Source organism: Mastigoproctus giganteus, chromosome 9, assembly GCF_048544385.1.
Source record: "Mastigoproctus giganteus isolate SK-2022 chromosome 9, ASM4854438v1, whole genome shotgun sequence".
In the NCBI taxonomy this organism is placed as follows: domain Eukaryota; kingdom Metazoa; phylum Arthropoda; class Arachnida; order Uropygi; family Thelyphonidae; genus Mastigoproctus; species Mastigoproctus giganteus.
In genome coordinates, this window is record NC_143583.1 from 160107098 (window position 1) to 160127553 (window position 20456).

Below are 20456 nucleotides of genomic sequence, written 5' to 3' on the forward strand. Positions count from 1 at the left end.
TGCTACGCACTGCTACTCCTTCCCACCTGGCTACGGAGGCGCAAGAAATCCATTGTAGGTAGTGATTCAAATCCAAAATCCAACGATGTCCATCTGCCATCTACAATCAAACGGAGCTTTGTGTAGATGTGACTGTTCACCTCTGCAATGGCAGTGCCACCAACAATTTGAACATGTATATATATATATATAATATCGGTGTAGATACACCATAGACAACTCTTTAGAAACTATGAAGTAATTGTTGTAGTAGGCATCATTTGCTTTGTTTCTCATATTGTACTCTTCCTTCACGACGAGTTGCCATGATATTGCACTAGCTCGAATATGTAACACTTCACTAATAGAGAAGACTATTGTTACTTATTCTCAGTGAGTACCACCACCCAGACGGCACTGTTTCAAGACTATTGGCCTATCATCAGTGGATGGGCAGGTACCCTGGTATTGCAGACATGCCGACCCAATCACACAATATGAGAGATGCCAAAAGGTATGACAATATTTAAAAATAACTAAATGCACAAGGCATAATATGTTAAGAGTTTATTATCTATATAATATCAGTGTAGATACACCATAGACAACTCTTAAGAAACTACAAAGTAAGGAAGAGCACAATATGAGAAACAGAGCAAATGATGCCTACTATGCAACAACTTCATAGTTTCTTAACCCGGTCTAAGTCCGCCCTGTTTTTGTCTAATTTTTAACCCTAACTTGAAAGTTGCTCCCCCACCCCGAAGAAAACTAATAATTTCCATAATTTCTACTCAATTTACAAAATTGAAACTCTCAATATACATAAACAGAAGTATATTCTTTGATTTCCTACCTTTAGCACTCAGCAAAAACTATTAATTCACTCTAAAACAGCAAAAATGTACGATCACATTTCAATTTATTAAATTTTGATGTCGGCAAAACAAGATCCAAGCTTTGAAAATAAAACGCGTTACAGAATTAGTTCAAAAATTTGTGCGTCAGCTTGGCGCCTCTGGCTAAAACGAATCACACACGCAGAGAGATATTGACTGGTCAAGCTTACGTCATTAGCGTTACCAAGGTAATCCAAGGAGAAAATGAAACTGTAAACAACTTTCGTGGAAAACAAACAGTTGAGCATCATTACTTGCAAACACTAATTTGCATGGCTCACTCACAACAGTTGCTTTATTGCTTTTCGTAATTGTTGTATGAAAGAATTGCAATGAATTGGTTTTGAAAAACTAAAATATTGCATTTCCTTTCTTCAATACGCATTATCTACAAACAAAAAAAAATCAACGAAATTATCTACTGGAAGATATACTGGAAACGGAAAGAAAACAAAAGAAAAAAAAACTGTTGTAAAACTGATCACTACAATGCGCATTTCATAAAAAAAAAAAAAGTTCGCTTTATTGTAATTGTTTATAGAGGATTAAATCGGAACAGCAGTTTCATGGATGTATATTTGATCTTCTTACGAAATTTCAAGAAAATATTTCTATTCATCGCTGCGTTATAAACTTCGAAAACTGATATCAAAGGAACTTCACATGCATCTCACCTGGTGTACAAATGAAAAAAAAAAAAAAAAAATTCGCAGCTAGTAACAGATTGTGAGAACAATCCGTTACTCGTAGTGAGGGATTGGGAAATTGTAAGTAATTGTTATTGAATACTTCAATATTTCCTTGATATGCATTTGACACCATCAAAAAATTTCCAGAGAAAAATTGAATTTTCATTATCACACAACGCCCGAAAAATTCACCATAAAATGTCATGTGTTTCAATGCTTGAATTCCATTCTGAGCTGCAAATGTAATTTCATTTCTCTTGCACTGACAGAGTAGCCGTTCACCGAATGAAGAAAAACAGAGTTCATTTTCATGAAATTTCCAATTCCCTTCTTTCACTTGAGGGGAAAAAACTCCTTAGGGGAGGGAGTTCACCCTTTCTAGCCCGACCCTGGAGAGAGAGAGAGAGAGAGAGAGAGAAATAAAAAATACCCTTTTGGTGGGGAGAAGGCCAAGAGATTGTCAAGGGTCCAGAGAGCTAACTTTCATTTATTTTATTTATTATTATTTTTTTTTTAAATTTATTATTATTATTTATTTATTTTATTATTTTTTTAAAATTTTTTTTTCTTGTGTTGTTCTAGCAATCGATCCTGGATTGGGGCTTTCCTAGGCCGGGATAGTTCTCTTTTCTCCTTCCCTCTCTTCATCTTATACAAGTTTTTCTTTCCTCCCTGGAAAACTCGTTCCCCAGGGAGGAGGGCGTGCAGATAGTAGGGAAGGCTTTTCCCTCCTGCTAGGAACGAGTACCTGCTGGAGGCAGTCACCAGGTGATCACTGCTTCCAGGGAGCCAAAATGCCAAAACACAACATCACAATACAGAACACACACAAGCTCACAAACACAGTTTTTCTTTCCTGTCACTTTCTCCCGTGCGGTTTGATAAACTTTTCTTTCTTTCTTTCTTTCTTTCTTTCTCTCTCTCTCTCTCTCTCTCTCTCTCTCTTGCCTTCCTTTTCATCTGTCTTCATCCAACATGGGATATTCCTAAGTGGGATGATTTTTTTTTTTTTTTTTTCACGACACAACACACACTGGCCTTACCTTGACAATGTGTAAAAACTGAACAGAGCAATGAAGCAGTGATGAACTTTTGTTCTAGGAGCCGCCCATACAAAAACACGCAAAAAAAAATAATAAATAAAAATAATAAAAAAAAAAATAGCATTGCAGCTCTAAGTCAGCTTCATCCTAGGATGGCGAAACTGCAATTGTTTTAGAGAACAATATTTTGCATTTTTACTTTCTAACATTATTTTGCTTTATAGCTCTGTTACAATATTTTGCTTCGTTTCTTTACATTATTGCTGTAGCAAATGATATCGGTGTGCATGACGTTTCATCACAGATACTGGAGTTCTAATTAGTCAGTTCATTCTAGAATGCGGAAGTACTAATTAGTCCGATTTTGGTCTGGTGCTCATTTGATAAAAAATCCAGAATAATTCCTCTGGAAATATTAGCTAGTGAACTGCATTATAAATTTCAAACATCGCTATATTGCTTATCCTTTGAGTGACGGCATGTTTTCGCCTTGTACAATTGTTTTATTGTGGACACTTTCTTCCAGTCAGTAAAATCATTATTATACCTATAAAGTAATTCATTATGTTGGGGGAAACCGTTTTTGCTCCTAATTGATGTACCACTTTCGAATTTCGCAAAGTGGATTATTTGAACACAACATACATAAAGAGGGTCGGTAAAAGAGTTGATAATTGGTGGGCAGCATTCCGACAAACAAATTTTCTGTTTATATTCCGTGATGACCACACGGTCAGAGATCCCGAAATAGAGAGAGAGAGAATACAAGAAACCACACTGCATTTAGCAGTCACTGACTCATCTGCCAAAAACCACAGTAAAACAATAAAAGTGATGGGGAGTAAGTCTATTTGTCAGCGGAGTTTATCTGTTTATTGCAGCTTTATGGCTGTGGATAGTGAATTTATTCGGCTTCTGAACTAAAACAGAATTTCTTCCTTTGCGATGACATCAAAGCGTAACAAGCAAATATCTTCTAACAATACTTTTTGAGCAGCTGTTAGTCGTAATCTGTTAGCTTTGTATTGTTAGAAATATTGCAGTTATGTGAACAATACACATTTCAAGAAAGAAAGAAATTCATATTGAAAAATTCAATATTTCTATTGAATATTTTCGAGAAAATATTCTATAGAAATATTTTCTCGAAATTTGGTTAGATCAAACCCAGGAAACTGCTGTTCCAATATTGTTTACTAAAAACAATTACAATAAAGCAAACTTTTTTTTTTTTTTTTTTTTATCAAATGCGCATTGCAGTGTTATCAGTTTTACACCAGTTTTTCCCATTTCCAATGGATGAATTTCCTTGATCTTCTGTTCGTAGGAGCAATACACGTTGAAGATAGGAAATACGATCTGTTCACCTTTCATAAACTGTTATTGCTACTGTATCGCTTTATTGCTTCTTATGTCAAAAACAGTAGCTCCTGTTCGTCTTTTGTTTATTTACACTTCTCCCTTTCCATCTCGATGTAGCTGTACGGTTGACGAGGTCACGTGATATATACTTCCCACGCTTCGCTCGTATTCAGGCAGAGTTGTTTATCAGAACTGCTACTCTCTGTAAAAAGAAATTCTCACGCTTTACACCAAGAAACGAATCAAGTGTCAGGTTTCATAAGTTCTAGGCTGGTTAGGGCGGGGGTAAAAAAAATAATTGAAAAGGGCCTAAAAAAAATGCATACTTGATGTCACATTTTTGTCATTTGCGTGAAATTCAATAGAAGGTTTTGAAAATTTAAGTGGGAAAATTCAAGAAAACAGTTCTGGCTCCAACTATAGCGAGTTTCAGCTCTGTAATTAGAGTAAAAATTATAGAATTAACTTGCTGAACCCAGTTGGGGCTGGAACATGCCCCAGCGGACGGGAATATGGTTAAGAGTTGTCTATGGTGTATCAACACCGATATTATATAGATAATAAACTCTTAACGTATTATGACTTGTGCATTTAGTTATTTTTAAATATTGTCATATACACCTTTTGGCATCTCTCATATTGTGTGATTATCTACACAACTGGGTCGCCATGTCTGCAATACCAAGGTACCTGCCCATCCACTGATGATAGGCCAAACGCCTTGAAACGATGCCGTCTGGGTAGTGCTACTCACTGAGAATAAGTAACAATAGTCTTCTCTATTAGTGGTCACTTATTCGAGGTAGTGCAATATCATGGCAACTCGTCGTGAAGGAAGAGCACATATGAGAAACAGAGCAAATGATGCCAACTACTACTTCGTAGTTTCTTAAGAGTTGTCTATGATGCTACACCGATAATAAACTCTTAACGTATTATGCGTTGTGCATTTAGTTATTTTAAGTATGTATATATGTACTTGTCTGAGGTGGCACTTGGACTAATGTCATCTCCACCATATACTCTGTATTCAAGTAGAACATCTACAAATACGCTGTAGTTCTTCAGTTGTGATAACTTCAAACAGTTGTCTCTTATTGCTGAGAATGATAGAATTCATCTTTTAGTCTGCTTGAGTTGTTTCCTTTACATAGTGCCAATAATATTTAAATATATGCTTTCAGTTCAATCTATCTTGGGGTAGCTCTAATTGCCAGCTTTCTACTCGTTCTAATTTTTTTTTGATTTCTGGAAATAAGTAAAATGGATACCATTCTTTAAACCAAAGAAAACCATTTTTTTTAAGCAAGTCAGTTATTGTTATTGTCGTTTTTGGAGCATTAGCAACTAAGACCATATTGCTCTGGGGATATGCGGTGGTCATTTCCTGACCTTTCCACATCCTCCGTATTTGATGGTCATGGGCTCGAACACCGGTCTGATCAAGAAGCGTGTGCTACACACTGTTGCTCCTGCCCACCTGGCTACAGAGGCGCCGAAGCAAGTCAGTATATATATACATAAAGTGGCTATTATCTTCACTGCATCCATCTGTTTGTCGGCATGTAATAACTCAATTTTCAGTGGCTATACTTTGTTGAGCCATGCACATTTTAATAAAAAAAATATTTAAAAAATTCCCCCTTAAGAAAAATCAACTGATTTTGAAGAACCTGCATTTAGGATTCTGTTAACATGGGATCCTAAGCACCACTGTGCATCCGTGCTCCTTTTGGGTGGCAAAATACAATTATTACTGGGACCACTCGATGAAATGAGGGGATAGCACTTTCCTATTGGCATTTCAGGTGCTTAAGTAGGCCTGACACAATCCTGCCAGCAATGGAAATATGGCTTTTGTTTTCTTCATTTTAAGCAGGCTTATATATATATATATATATATATATATCAGTATGGACACCATGTCTATTACTTAAAAGTACCCTGTGTACTTTGTGTTCATCTAGGTCAAAAAAAGCAATCTTTTTTAATTGCCCATCCTTGATAAAAACATTTACATGTAGACTTTTAACTAAATGAGGAGAAAATAAAATATTTGTTTCTTTATTTAATAATTATAAAATGCTTCTGCTTGCTGTGATTATTTTAGGCATGTAAGCAGTACACCACAATACCAATTAACAGTACACTAGAAGCAGAACACTGCAAAGCCTACTGCTTTATTAAGATGTCTTCGCACTTTCACAAGGTTAGATATAAAATGTTCAAGGTACTGTCTATTGCAATAATCTTAACATGCAAAATAACAAAATTATATATATTATTAATTTAGTTTCATATACAGTAATACCCCGAAGTTACGCGATAGGTGGGTCCGACGAAAATCGCGTAAGTCGAATTCGCGTAAGTCGGGGTACAACTTTGCATATAAATACATATAAATTTTGCTTAATTGGGACTAAAGACTAACAAAAACACTAGTTTAGAAGAAAAATATTAATAAAATTGCAGTTCTTTATACATATTAATACAAAATATGTATTAAAAAAACAAATGACTTACGTTAAAAAGTTATTTCGATGTCGATGGCTTCATAAAATCTAACAAATTCGTCTGACGACACAGCGCGTTCTTTTTTTTCACGCAGAATTTCTTCGTAGCAAGCTAATAATTTTTTTATTCCTTGCTTTGTAGCTATAACGCGTTCTTCGTTGGAGTCTATGTTTTCTAAAATTTTTAAGCCCTTTACAATTGAGCCCTTTTCAATTTTCAACCTGTCAAGTTTGCAATTGTCATGTGCTTTCGCCGTTGCTTCATTTAGGCCTGTAGCACGTGCAATATCACGTGGTCTTTCATTTCGCTCAAAGCGTTTCACAATTTCATATTTTTTCTCTATCGACAGAGGCGGACTGGCCATAAGCCTTACCGGGGCCAGTGTAACCCCGGTGGGCCAGTGTGATTTTGGCCATAAACCATAGTATGAGGCCACTATAAATTTTCCCGGGTAAGAATTTTTGACTCAGTCCGCCTCTGTTTATCGATAATTGCTTTTCTTTTTCTCTCTGAATCTGCAGTGTCTTCACCAGGACGCTTCCTTTTCACACCTTTTAATTAAGTATTTTACTCATTTTTAGGGAATAAAGAGCAATTACAAAACGAGGAGGCACGCTTGATACGCATAAACAAAGCTGCGGGCATGTAGCAACTGAATAAACAACACCATAAAGGCAGAGATACACTATTAACACCTCACATTTCTAGGGGTTACTACCATAAAACAATAAAAATCCAGTTGCGTTTCTGCTAGTGAAATCTGTTATAAACTGGTAGTAAACTCCATCTAATTGCATTTGCGATTATACCGATAGCTGGAATTGTGTTGGTTTTTACGTTATTATGGTGAAATGTGTTTTTCCCTTCACTGATATAAAAAACATAAAAGCAGCAAAGTTGAATTTTGTTCATCTTTCGCTCATTCTCCGCCGTCGCACCGTATATCGATAACATATGAAAAACGACCTTGAAGATAGTGGGCGGCAGCGTTGCCAAACGAAAAAAATCAAGAACCGCGTAACTCCGAGTTCGCGTAAGTCGGGGTAGCGTAAGTCGGGGTATTACTGTATTAGTTCAAAAAAATAGCTTTGCATGAAAAATAGGTTAGGAAAAATGTTACAGTGTCCCCTAAATGTTTTGGGGACAGATACTGTGACGTTACTTTCAAAATTGGGACAGACAAGTTGATATAATGGAGTGCATTACATTTCAGGCTTGTTGGCAAATAGTAATAATTAATGATTTATATTTAAAAAACAGGGGCTTAGAGGGGAACAGGTATCCTGTGTGTTATCAGACACTCAGCCTAAAACACTGATGGATCCAATATCTCTCTATTACAGAAGATTTAGGAGAAGTCCGGTTGGCCTGCCTCCCTAAAATCCACTCATGCACACCTTCTCGATGGTAAGCCCTGTTACGTCACTTAGGTGGCAACGAATGTGTAGAGTGGTTCTCTTCAAGATGCCTGGTCAGCGTCAGCGTGAAGAGGAAAAGACCAAACCCTCCAGCAATGAGAGCACAACAATACAAATGGCCCTCAGTCCCCAGCAGCTTTCACTCTCCCTCTTACGGCAGCGAGAGGATCAGAGTGGAAGCAGAGGGTGCTAAGAATCTCTGGGTACGACCAGGCTGCCATGCACGGAAATTGAACTTGGCCTGTTATAACGTACGATCACTCATCGGTGAAGACAGGATATTAGAGCTGGAAAAGGAATTAGAAAATGTGAATTGGAATATCATCGGTTTGGCTGAAACAAGAAGAAGAAATGAATCACTTATAAGTTTATCAAGTGGAAATCTGCTGTACACCAATGGAAACAGTGAAAGGAGTGAAGGTGGAGTTGGTTTCTGGTCCATAAAGATTTTAAAAACAACATTTTGGAATTCAAAAGTACATCACCAAGGTTGTCAAGACTAATATTCAAGATTTCTAAGAGGTACAAGCTAAAGATTATAATGATTTATGCACCAACATCGAGCCATGATGATGAAGAGGTTGAAGAAATGTACACTGAAATTGAGAGTCTTCTAGATGAGCAGAAAACCCACTACACTATTATTATGGGGGACTTCAATGCTAAGGTTGGAAAAAGGCAAAACAGCGCAGAAAGAGGAACTATAGGAAATTTTGGAATTGGTGAAAGAAATAAAAGAGGTGAAAGACTTGTGGAATTTGCAGAATCTCAAGGACTGTCAGTAATGAACACTTTTTTCAAGAAAAGGGTGAACAGAAAGTGGACATGGAAGAGTCCAAATGGATTAACAACTAATGAAATCGACTTCATCCTCACTAACAGAAGATATATTGTGAATGATGTTACCGTCCTGAATAAGGTAAATGTTGGAAGTGATCACAGAATGGTAAGATGTAGGAAAGGAAAGGAAAAAACTGACTCGAGTAAATAATACAAAGGTCTTTGAAATAACAGAGGAGGAGAAAAAGCAGTATGTACTGGAACTTAAGAACAAGTTTGAGCTTCTGCAGACTGCTCAGGACCCAAGATATCGACGAGGAATATTACAACTTTCTGAAAGTGATAAAGCCCAAGAAACCTATAGGGAAACAGAAATCCAAAGAAGAAAAAATTAGTCAAGAAACACTTGTCATGATGAACCAAAGACGACAAATGAAGAGCAAGAAACACACTGACAGGGAGAAAATTGAGTATACTGAGTTATGCAAAGCCATTAGAAAGAGACTCAGAGAGGACATAACAAGATTTAACACAAGAAAAGTAGAACAAACATTAAGGGAAAACAAAGGATTTAAAGCAGCAGCCATTAGCAGTAATACAGAAAGACAAATGATACTGAAACTGAAGAATAGCGATGGTGTACTTATAAACAGCAGAGAAGGCATAATTCAAATAGCAGAAGACTACTATAGAGAATTATACAAGGAGCGAGGGAATGATACCAGCAGTGGGGAACATGGATTGCAAAGTAGCAACACATACGACATACCCGATATTCTTCCTGATGAGGTAGAACATGCATTGAAGAAAATGAAGAATCGGAAAGCCCCGGGGGAAGATGAAGTTACTGTAGAGTTGTTAAAATTGGGAGGAAGAGACATAACACAAAAACTGGCAAGGCTCTTCACAAAGTGCATTAGAAAAGGTGTGATGCCTAAGCAGTGGAATAATGCAATCATAGTTTTGCTGCATAAGAAAGGAGATAAATCAGAAATTGGAAATTATAGACCAATTAGCTTGTTATCCCATATCTACAAGTTGTTCACATGGGTCATTACTAACAGATTAGAAAAAATACTTGATGAGAATCAACCGAAAGAGCAAGCTGGCTTTAGGACAGGATTCTCAACTATGGATCACCTTCACGTAATATCACAGCTAATGGAGAAAGCAAATGAATATAAAATACCATTATGCCTGGCATTTGTGGATTATGAAAAGGCATTTGACTCCATACAGCATAAGGCAATGTTTCAGGCACTGGAAAGACAAGGCATAGATACTCCATATATTATGATTTTGAAGAAAATATATGAGAGTGCTGCATCCTTTATTAGACTAAACAAAGACAGCAGCAAATTTAAAATCGAGAAAGGAGTTCGACAAGGAGACACAATATCTCCGAAGCTGTTTACTGCTGCCCTTGAGGAAGCTTTCAGAAGATTAGACTGGTTGAAGATTAGACAGAAAGGAGTCAATGTGAACGGAGAGTACCTAAACCATTTACGATTTGCAGATGACATTGTGGTCATAAGCCACGATCCCAAAGAATTAGAGGAAAATCTTAATCAGTTATGCACAGTTAGTAAGGATTTTGGACTAAAGATGAATATGGCTAAAACAAAAGTAATGATGAACAAGTATGCCACGGAAAGGGAAATAATGATTGAAGGAGCAGTAATTGAAAAGGTGGAGTCATATACTTATCTGGAACAAGTTATTAGCTGTAATAATGATAAATGGCTGGAAGTCAAGAGAAGAATAAATTTTGGATGGATAGCATTCAGGAAATATAGTCACATACTGAAGAGCAATATCCCAGTTTGTCTGAAACGTAAAATAATGAATCAATGTATACTCCCCACCATGACTTATGAAAGTGAAACTTGGGCACTCACCAAAAGAATGGAAGAGAAGCTAAGAACTACACAGCGAAGAATGGAACGAATTATATTGGGAATCAGACTGTTAGATAAGAAGAGAAACACATGGATTAGGCAGCAAACTCAAGTAAAGGACATTCTTATCAAAACTAAAGAACTAAAATGGTCTTGGGCAGGACACATAGCTCGAAGACATGATGACAGATGGACTAAGAAAATAACAGAATGGTACCCAAGAGGAGCTAGAAGAAAACCTGGAAGACAAAGGTGGAGATGGATAGATGAAATTCATGAGTTTCTGAGTAGTAAATGGATGGCCAGTGCTCAAAACAGAAGGAACTGGAAAGTTGCTGGAGAGGCCTTCATCCTGCAGTGGATTGAAAATGGCTGATGATGATGATTTAAAAAACAAAACAAAAAAAAAAAAGAAACTGAGCAAAAATCAGACTTTTATGCACAAACCGAGAGTATTTTATTTCTGTGCATCCCCTATATTGCCTAATCATTCCTGCAATTGGCACACAGCAAAAAACATATTCAGGACTTTAGCCACAATATATGGTATATGGTTTATTGCCAGCTTTCTACTCGTTCTAATTTTTTTTGATTTCTGGCAATAAGTAAAATGGGTACCATTCTTTAAAAATTTAATCAAACACAATAATACTTAAAAATTTTGAAGCTGTACCAGTACTTTTTGAGTGAAAGGAGGTGTCTGCACTGCAAGAAATTTTGCAAATAGAAACTGTTTACAAACTGACTTGTCTACAGTTTTATAACTTTATTATAAAACAAAGAATCTTAAACATAAACCAAGATCAATTTCAGCATCATCAGAAATGGAAAGTGCTATGAGCTGCTGCCCCACCACTTTCATTCCGAATCCAAACAAGCTTCAGTGCAATGGAAGCATCCTGGTTAATCCCCCCCCCCCCCTCCTTCTCAGCTATGAAGTTTAAGGCTATACCATCAACAAGAAAAAGTAATAACTGTTTTCTGGGCATGTGTCTTGCTATCCTTTTTCTGCATTTTCAAAAGGCCTGAAGATATCGAGAATGTTGCATCGTACTGAAAGACTCTGAAAGAATTGGAAACTTAAACCATTAATGATTTGAAGTGAGAACCTCTTACCCATCCTTCCCACAAGGCCTGATCTTGTCCCAAGCTTGTTGTCAATAGTTTTTTGAACAAAGCTGAGGTTGAAAATGATGTATATCACTGATCAAACAACATCCAACATCTTTTAAACAGTGGGTTTCAAGAATCTGATAAATGGTTAGGACAACTGTTCTTGGAAATTATAATAAAAAATAAATCTGTTTCGGTTTGCTGCTTATTTCTATTTTTCCCTTACTAGGGAGAAATAGAAATAAGCAGCAGTAATTAGTAAATGAATGTGATTTACTGATTACCCTTGTAAAGTTTCTTATGTAAAAGCTTTATAATTTGATTGATTGAGAATCTGTGTTCCTACAATTAACTGGCTGAAGAAATTAATTGGCTTTCCTTGAAGAAAAAACAAAATTATATATTATGCACTATTTCATGAAAGAATGTTGCTAATAATTATACACTCTGAAAAAGTCAGGGAAATAAAAAATAAATTGGTTGGCTTTTTACAGACTGGTCTTGGTAATGAAATGCCCTGATTTTTCTTCTTCAGGGTGCACTTTGTTCCAATTTTTTCACCTTCATAATAGTTTTATCCTGGTTTATATTCCTGAAATCTTGTCACCCTAATCTATCTTTATCATTCATACTAGGGCATCCACAAGTGTTGCTGGTAATAAGCAGGCTATGCAGAAATGTAAATGTTCAGGAATTTTCATTGTGGCACATGCTCCCATGATCATGTTGTTGCTGCAGTTTCCCAAAATTTTCTTTTATGTTATTTTGTCTTATGAAGTGTTGGTATTCATTTATGGGTGGTGTAGGTATGGGTTTCTGGCATTATTTTTGGCAGAAAGTTGCACCTTTTCTTTTCTTTACTGTATCTCAAGCCAGTAAGCTTCCCTGGGTATGTACTGACTCTGGCTTATCAGTTTTGGGATTTAATTTTTTCATTTTTATTGTTACTAATTTTCTCCAAATTGTTTATTAAACTGTTTGGTTGCAGGATCAAATATTTTAAAATTGTTCAAAGTGAAATGTAAAGAATATTAGATTTCATGGACTCATAAATACTGGACCTCAAAAGATGACTACTACCAAAGAATGAAACACATGAGTATTATTAGTGTTCAGTATAAGTAGTACAGTCATGCAGCAAAAAAGAGGAGAAAGCAAAAGAAAGCAAATGAATATAAAACACCATTATGCCTGGCATTTGTGGATTATGAAAAGGCATTTGACTCCATACAGCATAAGGCAATGTTTCGGGCACTGGAAAGACAAGGCATAGATACTCCATATATTATGATTTTGAAGAAAATATATGAGAGTGCTACATCCTTTATTAGACTAGATAAAGACAGTAGCAAATTTAAAATCGAGAAAGGAGTTCGACAAGGAGACACAATATCTCCGAAGCTGTTTACTGCTGCCCTTGAGGAAGCTTTCAGAAGATTAGACTGGTCACAGAAAGGAGTCAATGTGAACGGAGAATACCTAAACCATTTACGATTTGCAGATGACATTGTGGTTATAAGCCACGATCCCAAAGAATTAGAGGAAAATCTTAATCAGTTATGCACAGTTAGTAAGGATTTTGGACTAAAGATGAATATGGCTAAAACAAAAGTAATGATGAACAAGTATGCCACGGAAAGGGAAATAATGATTGAAGGAGCAGTAATTGAAAAGGTGGAGTCATATACTTATCTGGGACATGTTATTAGCTGTAATAATGATAAATGGCAGGAAGTCAAGAGAAGAATAAATTTTGTATGGATAGCATTCAGGAAATATAGTCACATACTGAAGAGCAATATCCCAGTTTGTCTGAAACGTAAAATAATGAACCAATGTATACTCCCCACCATGACTTATGGAAGTGAAACTTGGGCACTCACCAAAAGAATGGAAGAGAAGCTAAGAACTACACAGCGAAGAATGGAACGAATTATATTGGGAATCAGACTGTTAGATAAGAAGAGAAACACATGGATTAGGCAGCAAACTCAAGTAAAGGACATTCTTATCAAAACTAAAGAACTAAAATGGTCTTGGGCAGGACACATAGCTCGAAGACATGATGACAGATGGACTAAGAAAATAACAGAATGGTACCCAAGAGGAGCTAGAAGAAAACCTGGAAGACAAAGGCGGAGATGGATAGATGAAATTCATGAGTTTTTGAGTAGTAAATGGATGGCCAGTGCTCAAAACAGAAGGAACTGGAAAGTTGCTGGAGAGGCCTTCATCCTGCAGTGGATTGAGAATGGCTGATGATGATGATGATGTAGCAAAAAAAAAACTAAGAATATTAAGCAGAAGGATGAAAAGATTGGAGGAAAACACGAGAGCAGGACAATTTGGTTTTGTGGGGGGGGGGGGAAGAGAACAAGAGATGCAATAAGTGTGATGAGAATATTGAAAGGAAGACATCTGGAAGTGAACAAAGATGTACGTATATATGTGTTTTATAGATCAGGTGAATTGGGTTAAATTATTAAATATACTGGAAATGATAGGAGTGTTATTGTCCCTGATTTAATTAAATATATATGTATAAAAAATGGTTAAAGAGACATTTGGTGGAGAAAGTACTGACAAGAGAGAAACTGTATGGGGACGGTGGTTTCAAGATGGTGGCCATGGAAATCGGAATCCATTAAGGAGCGTGTAACAACTCAACTGCCAAAGCAACTAGACCTGAAAATGGATGCCGCTCCAGCGTAGAGCCCATATCTGGCTGCTGCCACAGATAATCCTGACCCTTATGCGGCAGTGAGTAGAAGAGTCGCAGTGACATGTGTGGGAGGTGCCGAGCCTGCCTGCCTGGAGCCACCGCTGGTGCAGATCTTGGTGGTAGTAGCAAATACTCAAGTGAGAACCTTGAGGACTGAGGTGGAGAAGGGTTCCATGTGAACAGCAATTGAACATGAGTCAGTCAGTCCTAAGGGATAGGAGAGTATTTAATTTGCAGATTATATGCCATTGGTGACAAATTTGGAGGAAAGGTTGAAGAAATTGGTTAATAAGCTAAAGTTGTGAAAGGTTAGTAATGAGAATAAATACTGAGAAAACAAAAATTATGAGAGTTATGGGAGGTATGAAATGAATGTTGAAATTGGAGGAAAGAAAATAGAGCAGGTGACCAAGTATAGATATCAGGGAAGCCTAATAACGGAAGAGACAAACAGCAGTAGAAAAATGAGAATGGCAGTGGATAAAAAAGTTTTTGAGAAGCAAAGAAAAATATTATGTGGTAGATAAGTAATTAGTTTAAGGAAATGATTGGTATAAATTCTATATAGAATGCAGTACTTTATGAAGAAGAACAGGTGAACAGTGAGAAAGGAAGATATTAAAAGATTTGAGAGTTTTAAGATGAGGGTGTGGAGTACGATGAAAAAAAATAAAATGGGTCAAACTGAGAAACAAGGGGGGGGGTTCTGATAATGATGAGTGAGAAGAGATGTTTGACTGAAATAACTGGAAAGCCAAAGAGAAACTGGAGTGTTGGGTAGTGAAGGGTCGAGGAAGGATGCAATGAAGGTGAAAATTGGTTGGAAGAGGCCTGGAGGGAGATAGAGAAAAAACTCTGGCAGATGAATTAAGAGGAGATCGTGGATACAGGAATATGAAGTGGAGAATCAAGGAGAGATAAATATATAGAGAAGTAACTGTGAGTGTATATACCCATGGCAGAGCACTAATGATGATTAATATCAGTAGTAACTAAACAATTCAAGAAAACAAGTTATACAGCATAAACCATTAAAAGTAAAAAAAAAAAAAAAAAAAATTTTTTTTACTCACTTCATTTGCCAATCCCATCCCTTCTAATAATTTGTCTAATAATTGAAATTTATTTATTTAAATTACCCACTACACAACACCATGGAACTTCAACAATCGCTCTCTGGTTGAAAGAATGTTTCCATACAGCTTTTTGTGTGTGTGTGTGTGTGAGAGAGAGAGAGAGAGAGAGAGACAGAGAGACAGAGAGAGAGAGAGAGAATAGATCTGAATTCCAGGCTTAATATTTATTCTCTCACACTCAGCACTGTTGTGAACAATTGTATAAATGACAACCTTGATTTCGGATAACTTTTTAAATTTCAAGTTTTCTGGTGTTTAAAATGTAATGGTTGGAAAAATTACATTTCCCAAACAAGTTACATTTGACAGTTTGAATCAAACTGAAATCGATTTTGGATCTTGTCTAGAAATCGGAGTGTCACTGAAAATGAGCATAGGGAATGGTACCTCATTTTTGTAAGTTATAAGATAGACTCAGTTTTCAAAGGAATGAAGCTAAGATTTCTTTATGCTACCAGAGAATTACCTAGAGATCAACACTTAAGGAATTGATGATGGATATCTGAGAAGCTGAAGTTATTTGTGCAGGATAAGGCTTATCAAACTGGAAGGTAAAGCATAGTATGTTATCATCAGCAAAACCATATGCAGGATTTCTAGTCATTGGTCAGCAGGTCATTAACATACAAAAGAAAAGTTCAGAAGAAAGAACTAAACTTTGGGAACAATAGCATTAGCAGTCAGGTTAGAAGAAAGAGTGCTATCTACTATCACTCTAGGAGAAAACTGGATGCCCAATTGCAAAATGGAAGCTGCACGCCATAACATGAAATCCAGTTTAAAAAATCTTTATGCCAAACATGATCAAACATCATGTTTGATAATGTCGAGTAACTATTCAAATGTCACCAAACATTTTCATCAAATTTATTCAAAGATGAGTAACATAAGGCAAAATATCATCAATTTAAATTAATACAGTGGATTCCGGTTAATTGGGCCACCGGTTAATCGGGGCAGTCATTTATTTGAGGCAAATCTTAAAAAACAGAAAGCAATTGAGAAAATAGCCAAGGTTTACTTCGCTTAATTGGGACAGCATGCCATTTAATCGGGGCAGGAGACAACAGCACTGGAGATTACCTATGATTGTCTTCGACGGTACCACATGTTCGGTCGAAATTCTGGAGGTCATAACCATAAAACAATAAAACCAATTAACAGTCACCTGTTCATTGAGCTTTTCTGTTAGTGAAATCTATCAGAAACGGACAGTAAACTCGATCTTACTTTGTGATAACACCGACAGCTGGAATTCTGTGGGTTATTATGGTGAAATGTGTTTACACTTCCATGAAATCTTCAATCATATAAAAAAATTAATTTTCAGAATCTTCTCTTCATTCCTATTTTTAAAGCTTTGAAACTCATTACTCTGTTCTCACTTGAGCGTATTGTGTTACTTGCAATTTGTTCCGTGTTCTTTGTTATTGATTGCTTATCTTTTTACTGTTTTAAATTTTAACTCCCACCCACAAATGTCAGTGAACAGAAATGTCAACTAGTTAGTATGTACATATTACAGTACGTATTAATTATTCCGATTATCATGTATATTCTTCCAATTTTCACATATCATTTAATTTTTTAATTGATAAGGTAATAAAGGGTAAATTTGTGCTTAATATATCTTTGCTTTTATAGCCTGTGGATAACATTCCTCCTATTTTCGCTAATTATAATCGCTGTTTAACAGAATTAAAATTCAATTCACAAACGTGATCACAATGACCGGCGCTTACTGCACATTGTATAGTGAAGGGTACTTTACTATGTTGAGTCCGTTGTAACGCAATTTGATTGTACAGTGATTGTACATTGGGGGGATACATTGTATTTTTAACTATTTGCATGAAACTTCAGATAATTGGGGCAACCGCTTAATTGGGCCAAAATGCACTAGTCCCGATGTGTCCCAAATAACCGGAATGGACTGTATTTAAAATTATTTCTGAACAAAAAAAAACAGTCTTCTGGGAGCTCTTCAAATTTCAACAAGAAATGGCAACATCTATTTGCTTATAAATGGGATTTAAAAATGATCCTATCCCATTACTAAGGTTACAAATTTTATTTTTTTATTTTTATTATTTTTTAAATTACTGCTGTTATAAACACAATATTTTGTTTTTCGAGTACTTATAGTAAGATTGACCAAACAAAAAATAATGAAAAATGTATACATGTATGTGTCATTATTTATTTTATGAATATAAAATGCATTCTTCTATATATGAATATTTTAACATATTCATATATAGCAGCATTATAAGGTCTCTGTATGTTGAGGATGTGGGCACCCCATACAGAACAATGGGCATTACAAAATGAATTAAAACTATGTACAAGATTAAAAATTACCTGACGATGGTGTGCTGGTATAGCAAGGCATAACTGCCTCACCCCAACAGACACTAAGAGACAAAATCCTAGGCTTGGCATATACAGGACCCTCTCTGCTACCACAAATCCCACTCTAAAGAAAATATTTGATGCAGGAAGAAAAGGTATAAGGAGAAAAGCCAATGACATAGAGGTCAACCTGCAAAATAGTAGATAAAAAATAAAATAATTTTAACAGAAATGGTTACTTTTATAATTATTTCAAAAATCTTTTCTTAAAATATATATACCATTCAGACATGAAGAAACAGACCAAATGCATAACAGACAGTCTTATTCAAACTACCTTGTGGTATTCTCAACACTGAGAAGATCCAAAAGTAACTAAAAGTTATATAAGAAAACCAATTTAAAAAAAAAAACAATGAATTTACTGAATCTGTGTGGGTTCTCTATAGTTAGCTTCCCATAAGGACAGACTCTGAAAAGTGAGTTTCTTCACAAAATTTTAAAGTTGAAAACTTCAAATATATATGCTTTTAAATATTAATTTCTTACTATTTTGACTTGATTTCCTAGCATCCAGTAAAATTATTGTGCAAAATTAAACCAGAAATACAATTTAAAAAAAAATTCTTATTTAGTTATTTATTAAATTTATTGAAGTAGCAAATCCTCTAAATCTCCTGGATCTAAATTCCACAGAATTTCCTCAGTTTTGGCTTTTCTTACACAAAATTAGACAAGTGCTAATAGGTGTGATGTTGCCCTCCAATTTTCATGCTGCCTTCTGTTAAAATTGTATGTAACGTTAGCTGGACACACACACACACACACAGATAAGAGATGACAGCAAGTACCAAACAAATCTAAAGATAACACTACTCTGCATTTTGAAAATTCACTCACGTTTTTCTCAGAAAAGGGTGTTCTTGAATACCTTTCCAATGCCAAATTCAAAAATGACTTCTGTCCATTTCCATTGTTAGGTTTCTTCCAAAAACCACAAAAGAATATTTGATTTTTAAAAAAAAATTTGGTACATCTAAAGGTTCAAAAACTGTGGGGAGAGGGGGATGAACAAAAAAAAAAAAAGGATCTGCACTAAGTGTAACAAAATTTGCACAGTTAGCATGATAAACACAAAAAATTACACTGGTAGGCAGGAATATCCCCACAGTTTTGAGGAAGAAAACCAAACTCCAAATTTACAATTTTAATGCACATGAACAACAACAAGATAGAAAAATGATCTTAAAACAACAGACAAAATTATTTATATTACCTTCTAATTTTTTTATCTTCATGAGCGATGCAGCCATACAGAACTAATCCTAGAATTCCCCAAAATGCAATGACTACAAAGAGACGGATATCAGCAATTCTTTGAATCAAAGGCACACAACCCATTGACCAGTCAAAACACAGCCAGAGTGGATGAAGTAGCAACCAGGCATTCAAGGCATATATATATTGATAATTTATAGCCTATAAAAATATCAAGGATATTAGTGGTTTATATTATTTAACAATACTTACAATTAGTAAATAGTCAAAACGGAGTACAGAGAGAGAGAGAGAGAGACCAAAAAATTAACACTATGTATTAAGAAGTCTCATAACAAAAAATTATAAAAATAAAAATATATAAAAAATAACAATTTTATATAATAAAATTTTCTTGTGCTAAACAGGAAAAATTGCAAAACTAGGTTTCGGTAGTCTTTCCAACAGCGATTAATGGAAGGCTTTCCAATAATGCAATTGGATTTTAATAATACTATTTAGAAAGCTTTCCAAGAGAGAGAGAGAGAGAGAGAGAGAGAGAGAGAGAGAGAGAGGAAAAAAAAAAAAAAAAAACTTTCCATATGACCTGTCTATCCCCTCTACTACTTCCTTGAATTTACCAAACTACCCACCTCTAAAAACCTGATGGAAGTTTGTTCCAAGAATCAACTGTCGGCTGAAAGAAAATTTCTGCATGGTCTGAGCAAGGGCAAGGAAGCCATAGGCAATCAGCTTACACAATACACTGAAAGCCTTAAATATGTCAATAACATCGCCTTGCAGGTGCCTGATCTACATATGCTGCAATTTGCAGAACTAAAGCCTTTCTTGGTAAGAGCACACTTTTGTTCCTCTCACCAATCTAACTGCCCTTCTGTGTACCCATTCCAACAGATCCACATTCTTCATAAAATGAGGCTTCTAGACTTATGGGCAATACTTCAGGTGTTGCATAACCATTGCCTTATACAATGGGATAATCATATCCTTATCCCTAGCAAAATTCCTGCATACCATTAACAAAGAGGGGACACGTCATATCCATTCTATCATATTATTGGATGATTGCAGTACAAGAAACTCCCAGTTCAGAACTGGTATTTTGTTTCATATGAGTGGAGGGTTGGTATTTTTACTGACAGTTGATGCAAACATAATCCAAGAGTCATGTTTTTATTTTTTTCCTAATTTTTCTAACTTTGGCTTTGAGTTTTTTGTAAAATATTACGTTGGCTGAAGTTAGGAATTTAAGAGTGATTCCAAGCATGATTTT

The 20456-nt window shown here is 35.7% G+C and overlaps 1 protein-coding gene across 1 annotated transcript in view; it reads right to left on the reverse strand.

Moving 5' to 3' along the window:
* The window catches only part of Tmtc4 (Transmembrane O-mannosyltransferase targeting cadherins 4), a gene marked incomplete at its 5' end in the record, with an annotated part of 433994 nt that overhangs the window by 226711 nt on the left and 186827 nt on the right, over positions 1 to 20456 (reverse strand). The window contains 2 exons of the mRNA XM_090380839.1: positions 17915 to 18095; positions 19182 to 19384. Of these exons, the coding sequence (XP_090236965.1) occupies positions 17915 to 18095; positions 19182 to 19384 (384 nt within the window). The remainder of the gene's footprint in view (positions 1 to 17914; positions 18096 to 19181; positions 19385 to 20456) is intronic.